Source organism: Melampsora larici-populina (genome assembly GCF_000204055.1).
Source record: "Melampsora larici-populina 98AG31 unplaced genomic scaffold MELLAscaffold_47, whole genome shotgun sequence".
In the NCBI taxonomy this organism is placed as follows: domain Eukaryota; kingdom Fungi; phylum Basidiomycota; class Pucciniomycetes; order Pucciniales; family Melampsoraceae; genus Melampsora; species Melampsora laricis-populina.
Genome location: NW_006768811.1, coordinates 16,975 through 32,264, shown reverse-complemented (window position 1 = coordinate 32,264; position 15,290 = coordinate 16,975). Strand labels below are relative to the sequence as shown.

The 15,290-nt window shown below is 40.7% G+C and overlaps 1 protein-coding gene across 1 annotated transcript; it reads right to left on the bottom strand.

Moving 5' to 3' along the window:
• Nucleotides 1-11,830: 11,830 nt before the first annotated feature.
• MELLADRAFT_110736 (uncharacterized protein) lies at nt 11,831-12,297 on the bottom strand (the record flags this gene model as incomplete). Its single annotated transcript, XM_007414919.1, has 3 exons — nt 11,831-11,979; nt 12,057-12,135; nt 12,166-12,297. 3 exons carry the CDS (start codon nt 12,295-12,297, stop codon nt 11,831-11,833), a joined length of 360 nt encoding a protein of 119 aa, XP_007414981.1.
• Between the last annotated feature and the right edge of the window lie 2,993 nt (nt 12,298-15,290).

The window sequence follows — 15,290 nt, the reverse complement described above, 5'->3', positions numbered from 1 at the left end:
ACTTCCTAAAAAAAACCAAATAAAGAGAAAATTGCCTAACAACCCATTGAACCCACTTGACTTTTTTGAAAAAAAAGAAGAAAAGAAAAAAAAGAGAAAAGTAAGAGAAAAAAGAAACCATAATTCCAACTAGTGTTCACCTAATTAATTTTTGTCTTGAGTAAGATTTTGAGAAAAAAAAAAAAAATTGGCATGACTCGCCCTTAAAAGAAGTTTTGTGAGAAAATGTTAAAAGTAGAAAAGAAAAAAAAGGAAACTATCTTGAATTGAATGTCATTCTTGAAGTAAATATCTTGAAGTAATTATCTTGCAATGAATATCTTGAAGTCCCGATCCTATGCGCGCATCGAAGAAAACACCTGAAACAAATGGCAATTGTGTGCTCACAGCGTGGCCGAGGTCTTGTCTTTTTGATTTTCGATTTTTTGGGTAGTAGGATCGGCGGTGCATACTAAGGAAAAGGAACTTACTTTCGGGTGCTATCCCCTAGCCCTGTGTTCCCTCCATTGTGGTACTGCTTCAGTTTTGATATGTGAAATGTTGAAAAGGTCGCGTCGTTTGGTCCTAGTTGAAGCTTGAAATCACGCCCTCCGTTTACAACATCCACCACTTTATACGGCCCGTCATACCTAGCTCGCAGCTTGCTGACCCCTTTTGATTTTCCACCTACTACCTGCTGCCGGTCTGCACTGTCCACCAACACCCAATCCCCTACTTGAAAAATGTTCCCTGTTTGACGCCGCTGATTGTAGTACAGAGCCTGGTTGACTTGGCTCCCCCATAATTGGTCACGCCAAGTTGCCCAGTCTGCTTGCCGGCGCTCAATCCAATGCTTGATATTGTCCTCTTCATTTTCCAATGGACTGTTGACGGGAAATAGATGTGGTATGCGTCCGAAGACCAATTGAAAAGGCGAAATACCGGTAGCAGTGTTTGCGGCGGAATTGATAGCAAATTCCGCCAAAGGTAAGGACTGAAGCCACACCACGCTTCTCACCAACCTCGTGCCGCAAAATCTGCCCCATAGTTTTGTTAGAGCGTTCACTTCGTCCATCCGCCTGAGGGTGGTACGCTGTTGAAAGGCTGATCTTCACTCCAAGGAGCTCGTGCAGACGTGCCAAAACCTGGAGGTCCATGTCTTGTCGCGGTCCCCAAAATTGATTCGGAAGTCCAAAGATAGCTGACCAAGCGTTGAACAACTGTGTTGCTGTTCGGTCGGCTGAGTCTTCTTGAGAAGTTGGGATTAGTCGAACAAAGCCTGTAAGACAACAAGTACAAGACAAAACCATGTCATAACCTCCGACCTTCGGAAAGGGTCCCACAAAATCGATTGCGATCGACTCCATGGGCTGGCTCGGAACTGAGGTGCTCTGCAGCTTGCCAGCCACCGATGAGGTTCGTGCCTTCTTTTGCTGGCACGAGTCACAAGATTTCAACTGATCCTCGACTTGCTTCGACATTCCTGGCCAGAAAAAGGTGCTTCTCAGACGGCTGAGGGTTTTGAAGATACCTAAGTGGCCCAACGCGCCATGAGCTTGGGAGATGAAATTGTGACGTAGGCCATTGCTGTTCGGGATAACTAATCGGCCGTCCAGATACAGAAATCCATCTTTCTCAATGCAGTCGTCCTGTAGCGGCAAGACCTTGCGTAGCTTTTGGCAAAAGGTGTCCTGCATGTAGCCTTCTTGGATGCTTTTCACTTCTTCCGGCCAAAGAGTGGAGCTCACCTCACACACCGCAATGTCGTCTTGTCTCGACAATGCGTCCGCCACAGAGTTGTCTGGTCCCTTGAGGTACTTGAAGTCCAGGTCGAACTCTGACAGAGTTTCCAGCCACCGCGCTTGTCGCCGACTCAGGTTCCGCTGTGTCAGGAGAGTGGTGAGTGAGTGGTGGTCAGACATGACGTTCACTCGCATACCTAGCAGAAGTAGCCTGCACTTATTGAGTGCGTTGACCACAGCAAGCAGTTCCTGTTCATGTACAGGATAGTTTTTCTCTGCTGGATTCATGGTTCTACTTTCATACGCCACCGGCGATGAAGTGTCCCACCTTTCACCCTGAAATAAGGCAGCTCCTAAGCCGTTTCCGCTGGCGTCGGTGAATAGCCATATAGGTTCACCTGATTTGTAGTCAAGGTTTCGCAGGACCGGTAATGTCGTTATTAGTCGCTTGATGTTATTGAATGCCTTTTCCTCCGCCTCACCCCAGCGGAAAGGTTTCCCTTTCAAAGTTGTACTGGTCAAAGGCGTCAGGGTCCCCACATAATGAGAAAGGCCATCGATGAATTTTTTCATCCACTGCACGGTGGCCAAGAATTTTAGTAACTGTTTTGAAGTTGAAGGTGAGGACCATTTTGTGATTTTTTCGACCTTCTCCTCGTCCGGACAGACACCCATTTGACTGATCTCGTGTCCCAGGAACCGTATTTGGCGCCTAAAGAGTTTGCTCTTCTTGATAGAACAATACAGCTTTGCCGCTCGAAGTCTCTCCAAAATCAGCCGCACATGCTCTTCGTGCTCTTCAATGGTTTGAGAAAAAATTACTATGTCATCAACATATACCACACAAATCTTGCCTACCAACTCTCCCAGGATCTCTTCATCCCGTGCTTGGTGAGTGGCCGGTCCGTTGGTTAAACCCATTGGCATCACCGTCCATTTGTACAACCCCCATGGTGTTTTGACTGCGGTAAAGGGGAATGTCCTCTTCCCTCATCCGATCTTGAAAGAAAGAGTTGGTTTGATCAATTACTGACCAGATCTTTCCTGTTGCAACCGTTCTCACTGCTTCATCCACATTTGGTAAGGGAGCACAATCCTTGACTGTGAACTTGTTCAATGTTCGGTAGTCACAAACCCATTGAGGCAACTCCGACGGGTCCTTTTTCGGAATGATCAAGGATGGTGAGCCATATTGGCTGGTAGATCGTCGGAGTCGTCCCGCCGCCACGTGTTTGTCCAATAGCTTCCGCCACGATGCAAGATACTTGTGCGGGAAACCAAATTGTTTCTCATTGATAGTGACATTAGGGTCCATGAGGATAATTTTATGACGGACTCGACGCAGCGGGTCTGGCATCCCTTCAGGAAAAGACTCCACCTCTGCTCCTTCACCATTCTCCACTGGTGGTAGCTCTTCCGGGAATACATCCTTGAATTCATTCAAAACCGCTTCTTCCATATTTCTCAATCTCTCAACTTCATCAATCTTTGTCAAGTTTTCAACGGCGCATAACAGTCTTTGAATTTCTGATTTCATTTCTTTTTCGTACAAATTTTCTCCACTAGTTGTGTGCACAACACAACGACGGTGCAGTGATACATCAAATTTAAACTTTGAGAGAAACGGTGATCCCAGTATCATATCATACTAGCACAATTGGGCGGCAGGCGCCGCACTGACATTTTTGTTCCAACCTGAAGAGTAACTGTGGGGTGTGTTGGTAAAAATTTTGAGAATTCCGTGCGCTTCCAGGTGCACCTGAACTTTGACACACCTTTTTTTGCTTTTTGTGCCACACCCTGAATGACTGCATGGTGAAAATTGTGTAGATAAAATCAAATCCTGCCCTGAGCCTAATCCCCTAATCCTAATCCTGATCCCCTGATCCTAACCCCTAATCCTAAGCCCTAATCCTAAACCCTAATCCTAACCCCTAATCCTAACCCCTAATCCTAACCCCCTAATCCTAACCCCTAATCCTAACCCCCTAATCCTAACCCCCTAATCCTAATTCCTTAATCCTAACCCCTAACCCTAACAGTTCCTAACCAGTTTTTTCTTCTTCAGTCTCACCAGAAGTTCAGTGTTCCGACCTTGAATAGATGTTCTGGTGTGCAAAAATTACAAGTGTCCAATAAATCATGCCAAATGATAGTTAATTAGTGGTTTCTTTCAATGTATGACTCTTTTTGCTTGCGAAAAGTTTGTGTTTCATAGCTATCTTGCAATGGTTTTCACAGTATTGCAATATTGTAGCATCAGCTCTCATTCTCCTAAATTCACCACATATCTCACTTCAATCACTTGACCTGGCAGTCCTCAGGCTATAAATGTGCCAGATGATCAATGAAGAAACTAAAAGTTACAAGAAATACAATAAAAGGAAGTATATCATCTGGATATATTGATAGGACTTGATGTGATGGGTCAAGATGCAAGAGCAAGAAAGATGCCGTGGGTGATATAGTTGGATTGCTAAGTGAGGACTAAAGCCTGATGCTCACGAGAGCTGTGGCTATGCCCAACGCACATGTCACGTAAGTGTAAGTACAGTACAAGTGTCACAAGTATAGGATCGTAACACCACTCCCCCCTTTATGACTCAACCCCCTCTTGCAGGTTATCATCTTTCCACGGGTGGCATTAAAAAACCCAATGGGAAAAAGCCTTACCCTCTCACCTTTCTTGTCCTTTCATATCTATTTTCAGCTCCCGGATATTTTCTGTTAAAGTCATTAACTACCTCTTTTGCATTGTTGAGTCCCGTTTCTGGTTCCCACGAATCAGACTCTTCTCCATACCCCTTCCAGTTAATTAAGTATTCAATTGATTTTCCTCTTCTTCGTTTATCTAACACTTCATTAACTTCAAATTCCTCTTCTTCATTCATGATTATTGGACCTGGAGGTGCTGTCAGTTGTCCACGTATTTTGCTTTTCTCGTATTTTCGTAGTAAGTTTACGTGAAATACCGGGTGTACTTTAGACATGGACTTGGGTAGACTCAATCTGTAAGCATTCTCAGAGACACGTTTGGTAATAGGGAATGGACCCGTCCAGCGATGGGAGAACTTAGCTGTGGGTCTTGACGTGGATAAGTGTTTTGCATTGAGCCACACCTCCTCTCCTTCTTTCCACGTTGGTTTCGGGCGTGTTCTTTTGTCATGTTGATGTTTCATTAGTTCTTGCGTTAAATTCATTGCGTCCTTCAATTCGCGTTGGACTTTCTTGATTTGCTCTATTCTTTGTTCAACTAGGGGCAGGCATTGTTCGCTTGATAGTATGTCCGTAAAGTTGACATCATAACCGTAGTTGGCCTTGAAGGGAGAGGCACCTATAGCTGCATGTTTGTTATTGTTATAGGAAAATTCAGCAAAAGGTAGCAATTCACTCCAATCGTCTTGTTTATAAGAAGTGAAATGTCTTATATATTGTTCCACTTCTTTATTCGTAATCTCAGATTGCCCATCTGTTTGCGGGTGAAATGCCGTTGACGACTGAGTTCTGATTCCTAATCGTTTGTTGAAGTCTTTCGTGACGCGTGAAATGAATATATTACCTCTGTCAGAAGTGATTGACCTGGGAGTTCCATGTAATCTCCAAACATCTTTCATCATCAGTTTTGCTAATTCATCGGAGGTTATATTTTTCTTACACGCTATGAAGTGGGCCATTTTGGTCAGCCTGTCGACCACAGTCAGTATGCTATCGTAACCTCCCGATTCAGGTAAATCTGTTATCAGATCATAGCAAATATCGAGCCAAGGTCCTTCAGGCGTTGGTAACGGTTTTAGGCTGCCGAAAGGTTTTTCAGTTCTTGCTTTGACACGCTGACATGAATGACAACCATCCACATAACTGTTGATGAATGCTTTCATCGATGGCCAGTGATATGCCCGCTTCACTAGAGCTAGTGTCCGCATTCTACCTGGATGTCCAGCAAGTTTGCTATCATGCCTGGATCTCAGAATGTGTAGTTTCAAGTCAGTATCATGCGGTACGACAATTTTGTTCTTAAAATACAGGAGACCATCTATAATTTGGTAACCTTGTAGGTGTTTTGATTTCGGCATATCTGTGCATAAGGATATTAGTTCTTGAAGTTTTTCATCTTTTGCGATTTCTTTTCAAATTAAGCTTATCAGTTCTTTGTCCGTCATGATTTGAATGTTCTTGCTTGAGTCACTTGTTTCAATCTCAGTCGATTCTTCATTCTCAGTTAATTCTTCTTGTTCAAACCACATTTCCGCAATTTCTAATTCATCAATAAAGGCATCTACTGGAAGGTTTTTGGGCTCAGGAGTCTTCCAAATGTGAGTTTGGTCCCCTCCTCAGGTACTAGATCAGGCCTCCTTGATAGAGCGTCAGGTTTGGTTGATTGTCGGCCTGGTCGAAAACATATTTCGAAATCAAAACGGCCTAAGATCTCGGCCCATCTGGCCTGTCGACGGGTTAGTTCTTTTGTCGTCATTAGAGATTGCAGATTTTTGTGATCACTGTACACGATGACATTTAGACGGTTCGGATTCCCCTCGAGATACTGCCTCCACTCTTTGAAGGATGCTACCACTGCCAGCAGTTCCTTATCGAAGATCTCGTAATTTCGTTCAGCTTGAATGAGGGATCTTGACAGGTAAGCAACAGGGTGTAATTCGCCGTCATCGTCCGATATCTGAGATAATACCGCTCCCAGAGCATAATCAGAACAGTCACATTCAAGTATAAAAGGCTTGAATGGATTGGCAATTTTTAAAACCGGAGCAGTGGTGAAAGCCATTTTCAGTGTTTCAAATGCATTATTCCTTTCTTCATTCCAATTGAATAAGACATTTTTTTGAGACAATTCATGCAATGGCCGTGCTATTTTCGAAAAGTGACTGATAAATCTTCGATAAAAATTTGCAAATCCCAAGAAGGTTTGGACATCTGATAAGTTTTTCGGAATTGGCCAGTCTCTTACTGCTTTTACCTTGCTTTCATCCATTCGGATTTGATTTCTTGAGATGATGAGCCCTAAATACGAGATTTCTTTCATTGAAAATTTACATTTCTCAGGTTTTAACCACACGTTTTGAGCTTTCAATATATCCAGAACTTCTTTTACCACTGCCTTATGATCAACACCTGAGCCTGTATATATTAAGATGTCGTCCTGATAAGCAGCCACATTGCGTCCTATGTGCTTCCTCAGTATATCCTGAATGAAATATTGAAAGAAACCAGGCGCTCCAGTGGGTCCAAAAGGCATCGTACGTGGCTCAAATTGCCCTTCTTTGCATATGAATGCGAGTTTGGCTTCGTCTCCCTCCCTTACTCGAAGATTGTTATAGCCGTTCCTCATGTCTAGGCTCGTGAATTCATCTGCATCAAGTAAATTGTCTATTAGTTCCATTGTTAGCGGTAGTGGATATTTATTTTTCACCGTTACTGCATTGAGTCTTTGGTAATCAAAACAGGGCCGTAAATTTCCATCTTTTTTCCCGGTGAACAAGACAGGAGCTGCCCAAGGAGAAGTTGTGCGTCGTATGGTGCCATTCCACAGTCCTTTGTTCAACATTTCTTTAAGGACTTCACTCTCTTTTGGCGATAAAGGTATGACCTTGCCAGCTTGTGGTGTTGCTCCAGGGATCAAGTCTACTCGAAAGTCGTATGGCCGATGAGGAGGTAGTACATCCGAGTTCTTCTTTTCAAACATGTTCAAATGATCATGGTAGCATTCAGGTACAAGTTCGGCTGCTGTTCTTTGAGGAGTCTCCTTTGCCTGTTCCGCCGCTAACTTGGCTGATAAGTTCCAAGATGTCGTCGCTGCCGCTATCATCGTGGGCGTTGGTTGCTGTTGATGTCGCAGTTGCCTGAGGACCTGATTTGGACGTGATAATCTAGTTCCTAGCCTTTTGGCGATGTCCTGTTGTGGGAAATGTGCACGCTTGCCAGCATGTTCAACTTTATTGGGATTTAGGGAAATATCACACGTACTCTGCGGGGGCATTTGTGAGTTCTGATTGATCTCTACCCCCTTGTCAATTTGCCTAGCGTGCCTTGTAGGCTCCAATCCATTTTGGTCCTGCAAGGGTTCTTTCGGCATTGACAAAGCTGGCTTCAGTGCAGCTGCAGGGTTACTTGTTCGTTCTTCTAACAGTTGATCGGGGTCGTCTTGTTCTGTGCTGAGTTCTAAATGAGAAAGAGGCTTGCTAGCTGTTTCTTTGATAATATGGTTAAGAGGCATCTCAAACTCACATTGCGGGGGCTTTAATGAGTTATTACACTCCGCCCCCTCGTCAGGATTCCTAACATGCCTTAAAGGCTCCACTCCAGGGATCTCCAAGGCTTCTTTCGGTCTTGACGAAGTTGTCTCTGCAACTGCAATGTATGTTTTGTCGTCGTGAAACTTGCTATTCTTCCAGTCGATAATATCAAAATTGTTCTTAATCCAAGGCATGCCTAATATAATGTCATATTTGTCTTTTAATTCGGTAATGATAAAGGTAGTGAGTGGGGAGTTGGTTGAATTGATGTGAAGATTGGCAGTATGAGTGACTTTTGATTTGTGTCCGCTAAAGCCAGTTACACTTCTTACTTGTGGTAATGGCTCAGTGTGGATAGTGTGTTTCGACATAAATGCTTTGCTTACCGCCTCATGCGTAGCTCCACTATCAACTAGGGCTCTCGCTCTTATGGTCGTGGCACTTTTAACGTCAAAAATAGTAACATCATCTATGATTCTTGTATCTTTCATTTCAAGTGAGAGTATATTACTATTTTCTAAAGCTAAATTAATACCGCTTGGGTGAGGCACGACTAGCACTCCCGAGCTTCGCCATTTTTTGACTCATTAGATCTTCCTTCACTTTTCTCTTCTTCTTTCGTTCCATCAACTTCAGCTAACCTTGATCTAAATCCACCTCTACCTCTACCTCTCCAACCTCCTCTATAACTTCTTCTATTTTTCTCAGGACATTCTCCTATGTAATGATCAGTTTTACCACAATGATAACACGCTCCCATTACGCCTCTTCGTTTATATTCTTCAGAGGAGATGTTCACTCTGTAAGCCAAGCAGTCCATTGCATCGGGATCAAGAGGGGCGGTTGATGTTGAAGTGATTGGTACTGATGATCTTGCTTGGTAAGTTGATGATTCATTATTGCGTTCATTAACTTCATTATCTATCTTGATTGCCAATTTCACCATTTCTTCCACTTCTTCAAACACGTCTCGGACCATGTGCACCCTTATTTCCCCTTTTAAACCTTGTTTGAATTGAGAAACGAGGACAGAATTAGGCCATTTGACAATGAGTGAGAGTTCAGAGAATTTAATCCAGTAATCAGTAACTGATTGGGTTTGTCGTAATGCTCTTATTTCCCTTTCAGCTTTGGCGATGCATTCAGTGTCGAAGAAAGTGGCTTTGAATGAATCAATAAATTTTTTCCAAGTCACAAGTCTCATTTTTTCAGAATCGAGCAACTGGTCAGTCAGCGATTGACCCCATAAGCTGGCTTTTCCGTCCATATAAGACAATGCGAAGGCAACTTGAGCCTGTTCGTTGATGAAACTCGTCGCATTCATTTGCATATACAGGCTGATTTGATTAACAAATACTTCGGCTTTCTGACCTTTTGCACCATCGAATTTATTCGGTGTGGCTATCTTGGGAGGCTTCACCTGCAGTTGTTGTTGGGCTGTTGGAGTTGGGGGAGGGGTAGTCGTGGGTTGCATTGGTGTGTTGGGATTGCCTTTCTCAATACTTTCTTTTAATTCAATCCACCTTCTTTCTGCTTCCTGCCTCAATCTACTTTCCTCTCCTAACCTCTTATTCATCTCATCCATTTTCTTTATTAATTCAGTTACATCGATGTCCATGACTGTATTTTCGACGTCGACAAACTTTTCACTCGGTCCTGAACTACTAGGACTGTCGGGTAAACCAAACTCCGGCGTGGTGGGTGGTTGATTGAGGGGATAAGTTTGGAATATCGATTTAAAGTTTGAAGCGGGGTAATTCAAATATGCAAGGAGATCTTGAATCTAGTTTTCTTCGAACTTTAATTAGCTTTGACTTTAATGTTTTAGTTCTAAATCTTCTTTCTCTTTCTTCGATTTCTAAGCTTGCTTTTTTGTTTTTCTTCTTTTCCTTCTGCTTTCTTTTTTTTCAGCTTTACTAATTTTAACTTTTAACTTTTCTTCTTTGAATTCTTTCCTGTCCTGGATCCTGAATATTTGAGACTTAGCAATATGATAGGACTTGATGTGATGGGTCAAGATGCAAGAGCAAGAAAGATGCCGTGGGTGATATAGTTGGATTGCTAAGTGAGGACTAAAGCCTGATGCTCACGAGAGCTGTGGCTATGCCCAACGCACATGTCACGTAAGTGTAAGTACAGTACAAGTGTCACAAGTATAGGATTGTAACATATATCTAGGTCCCTTTGATTCGGAAAAGCCATTTGGGTGGCGGGCACCAAACTCCTCACTTTGGTACAGGCCTATGTCCCTGTGCATTAATCAATCAGCTTGGAACCACCAAGTAGACCAAAATAAATGAAAAAGTCTCAAAGTAAGATAACCCAATACAGATTAGTCCAAGATAAAGTGCTGAAAACTCTAGATCTTTTGTGTGCCTGGCTTAGATATTTTGGGACTTGGGGAATTTCTAGGACACCTTCTTCACTTGACTGATAGGTATCTTAAAAAATAAAATTTGATAATTGTGTTGCTTGGATAAAGTCCAAGCACTGCCAACAGAGATGCCTTGGGTTGAGAAATCCAAGGCATCATCAGAGACAAATCCTCGGACAGACCTTGTCCGAGGTTTTTGTCCGAGGTGTCCTGATGCGCTGAGAATTACCTGGGATCATAACCTCGGACAGCATCTGCCCAAGGTTTAAAATCCGAGAATACCTTGGGTTTTTGATCCGAGGTAAATATGTTGGCGGTGAAGTCCTGAGATGTCACGATACTTGCTCTTCAAATTTGATTTTCAAACTCATCAGCTGCTTGAATTGCTTCATGGTACTATTTTTGAATGAAAATCAGTGAGGCCGTGTTCACTTAAGACATTTATGACCAGAAATCAGATTCTGTAATTTTTTTAATGCAAAAATGAAACATGCACCATCAATTAGACACTTTAAATTTTGCACAATGTGATTTCTCACCAGCAATTGCTTATGTGAACGTGCCCTAAGCTCATGATTACTTCTCAAAGCTGTTGGATTGAAACCAAAGTGAAATAATCAAATCAAAGATTGATATATAACAATTTGATTTGACAAAGGTTGGGTCAATTGAAGCATGATATCCTATGATAGATTCTGAGTTTTCCACTTCTCATTCTCATTGATTCTCAGATCACCCAAGTTGTTGAATATTTTGGAATATCACTGTGATTGTTCAAACTTCATGTCAGGTGGCAAAGGTTGTTTTGATTGTTATCTCTCTTCTACCTCCTCTTGATCTGTGGCACATGATACACCATGCTTGATGCAATTGAAAATGAACTGGTTGACTAATTAAAAAATGATGCACAATTGGCTTAAATTAATCAATGTGCAGATTTCAATTTGACAAATTGCTGTAAGTTGGCTGCCAGACTAAGATTCAGATATGCTGCAACTGAAGTATATCACTGATTGATCTATTTGTTGATCCACTTGAAGTTTGGGAGAACTGACACTCATGCCAGGGATTCAAATAAGCATTCCAAGAACTTTTTTCTCACCCATTTTGACATTACAATGTAGATCAGGTCAATGAATTGAGGTGTCAGTTATATCAAGAGTCAATTAGCTATGATAGATGACTCAAAAATTTTAATAATTTATCCAAAGCTTTGCCACCATCACTCATGCCCCCATCAATTGACAGATGTGTTTGTAGAATGATTATTGACATCAATACAGCTTTTGAACTTGGAAATCTCAAAGGATCACTTCACACATTTTGTTTCGAGCACTGAGATAAATCACGGATACTGTGAGGCAATCATCATCATCTTATTTTGAGCTATCTACCAATAAAAAATCATTTAAAGCCAAATCAATTTGATCATGAATTAATTCAATTTCATTTCCCCAGATAGATTGGAGGTGTGCCCAAATCATTGTCAGTCACAGAGCTGAATGATGGCTACAATAATGATTTCTAAGGCTGAATTGAAGTGCAGTCAAATCATTTAATTTGAGGTTTGAATCATAAGTCTCTTTAATCTTTTCAAAAAACTCTGATACTTGAAAATGAATGATAACCTTAACCCCCCCTGATTCCAAAAAATCCACCCATCAGTATTCTTGATGTTTTTAAGAAGGAAAGAATGACCAAAGACAGATCACTTACTGTCCCAATTTTTATAAGTCATAGCTTGTAACCAAGTGAACCCAGGTCCAAGTACAGCTTGGACTTCCACCACATAATTCTCCAACGGAACCCAAACGTCTTCTCACACCTTCATCTCATCCTCAAACTGATCCATCTCAAAATCTTCAATTTGATTTGTTTTCACTTCAATAACTTTTGATTTAAATTTCTCTCTATATTTCTTGATAATCAATTTGATATCTTCTAGTCTAGATTCCATAGATTTCAATTCAATATTTTCATTCTTTTGAAACCATTTCTTCAATTTCTTACTCAACTTTTCTCTTTTGGTTCAAATTTGATCAATTTTTCTTTCATTTATGGTATTCAAACTTCGAAATTAATTCGTGCAAGTTTTGTGCAAGTTCTGTGCAAGATATGGATAGAACTTGCACGGATATTGCACAAAACTTGCAAGTTGGTCTCACACGGCTTTTGCACGGTTTAGAACACAATAACTCGGGTTGTCAAAAAAAATTAATGTGCAAGATTAGTGCAAAAAATCTTACAAGATTAGTGCAAAAAATCTTGCACGTATCTTGCATGGATCTTGCACATCAGTCTTGCACAGTTCTTGCACAGGTTTGACACTCATACAAGTCTTTTAAATTCTCTTTGTTTTGTTTTAAATTAATTAGTTCAATTAATTTCTTTAGTTGGCTTCCTTCCATTTAAATACCTTTCTAATTTCATCCAATCACTTGCTGTTTCTGCTGTTGGCCTTTGTTTCTTTCTTTGTCTTGATTCTTCTTCTTCTGTTGTAGGTTCCAATTTTTCTTGTTCTTCTTCATCTCTTTTCAACACAAGAAAATCTAATTGATGAAAACCACAAAACAAAATCAGTAAAATTGTTCATGTTGAGTTTAGTTCAAATGATAGTGGTACACAAAATTGAAAGCCACATGAGAAACCCGCATGAAAAACCCGCATGAAACCGCATGGTTTTTTTTGTTTTCCCCGCAAAAACCAAAAAATTCATGCGGTTTTTTCATATGGTTTTCTCATATGGTTTTCAATTTTGTGTACCGCTGATGTAGTACTTTCACCAGCACAAGGGGTGAACAATACCTGAAAGAGGAAATCCAACACCTATAAGTAAAAGGGCTAGAGTTGCCTAAAGGCTGCTCTTTCTAATAATAAAAAAAATTGTGGTACTCAAAGCTACATAGTTAGACTTACATAGTTGCGTACATAATTTTCTTGTTTTTTTTTGGCGGGAAAAAAAAGTATATTTGGGTTGCAAAGTATGTAGCTTTGAGGATCCCTGGTATACTTCTTACCTCAATCATGCCTCGTGTCAGCTGTCGTCCAGCACTCACACTTGGGCTTGCTCGAGCAAGTGCCCATACCTTGTCTGTTCTCTTTTCGACTGCTCAACCCCCTTCTTACGTATTATGAGAAAGGGTATCAGGCATTGAGGGGATATGAAGTTGAATCAAAAAATAAACTTTGGGTCGGCCGTATATACTTGTACATAGTTGCTAAAAACTATGTACGGGCAAGTATGTAAGCGTACATACTTGCTTTGAGTACCGTAAATTTACACTGCTAAAGCCTCAACTACCCTGATGGTAATACTACTATTTCGTTATATGTTGGACCTGAAGCAAACATGGAAAAAGTTACAGCTCATGTTTTTAATTGGATTTAACACAGCAAACACTGTATTTTTTTTGTTTTCAGTGGTGAATTTTGAGGTTTAATCTTTTTTAAGGTAGCAAAAAACTTTCTTTTTTTTCTCAATGTCCAACATATAATGAAATAGCTGTAGACTCACAAGAAAAAAAAACCAACTCTCAACACCAATCAGGTGTTATTCCAGATTTGATTCTAACACACCACGGACTTATTTTAAAAAAAGAGATATAGCACTACATAAATTAAGTAAATAAAACTATGGGCCCATCAGTGATGAGGAAAAAAAAAGAAAACAATTTATATGGGTCAAAAGGACCCTCTATATATACTCAAGACGTCAGACATTTCACGCAGACACAGCCCTCCAGTAACCTTCACAATCAATCAGATGAGATTCATAGAACATGAACAAAAAAAAAGATAAATAAGTTTTTGCATATTTCCCATGCTGCCACTTTTCATAAACCCATAACTACCCGAACCAGTCCCACATGTCATTTCCCATAATTCACCCTTTTAAATCTGCTTGATCAACCTTTTCATCCCTCTTGACAATCAACAACTTTGATTTCAACACCTTTAATCAATTCCATTCGACTTCAGCAGCATATTCATCTCCATTTCCTCTCCAACAACCTCTCTCCGAAAGCCTGAAATTTCAAATCAACATCGCTTTCAATGAATCACACACAAGCTCGCATCGCTAATCGCCACATTGCCACGATCTCAACTGCAATTATCTTCACCAGAACACTTCTCTCCTTTACCTCCGATGATCCAGAACGTGTTTATCTTGATATCATGAATAGTAAGTCATTGTCATGTTTTTTTCAATGTAATCTTCTGAGTTTGATGCTGATGGACTCGTTACATTGTTTGGTTAGTTTATCGATCGATTTTTAAGATCTTCACCCAATCATGAAGTTTTATAAGTCTTGTCTACTTGACAATCATACAGTTTTAATCAACTTATATTCGTTTTTAGGGTTGTTAAGGAATGCTTTAATTGAAATGTCCTAAATGCGAAATATACATAACAATGTCTTGGATAAGTAAGTTATCTTATTGATATCTTTAATTCAATTTGTAATGATGTTGATTCTTGTCTTTTATTTATCCATTGATATCTTGTGAAGTGAGTATAGATTTAAAAGATGAAGTCATTTGTGTGAATGAGGTATCACTGGTTGTTTTCTTTCAGATCAATTTGTGTATAAAGAAAGCAATGTATTGAATAATTCTTTCCAAGCGTTGTTTTTAGTGCGTGTAAAAGAAGTGACGTAAAATCGAATATGATAATCATCAAGTGTGAATTTGCAAACTGTAGAGTTGACCTACCGGTGACAGCAAGGAAGAGAGACATGTGAATAAAAATAAAGCTCCCGCTCAATAAGAGCTTTTGCTCACTACAACGATCGATTTCAAAGAAACAGATATCAAAGAGACTTGGAAACTTACCATCGAGATCACACTGCCAGCATTAAAGAGGTTCCCAGATGGGAATACGGGTCCTAGTGATCGGATTCCCATTCTGCTACTGCTACACAGTTCCATGAATATTTCCTGAGTAGCCGT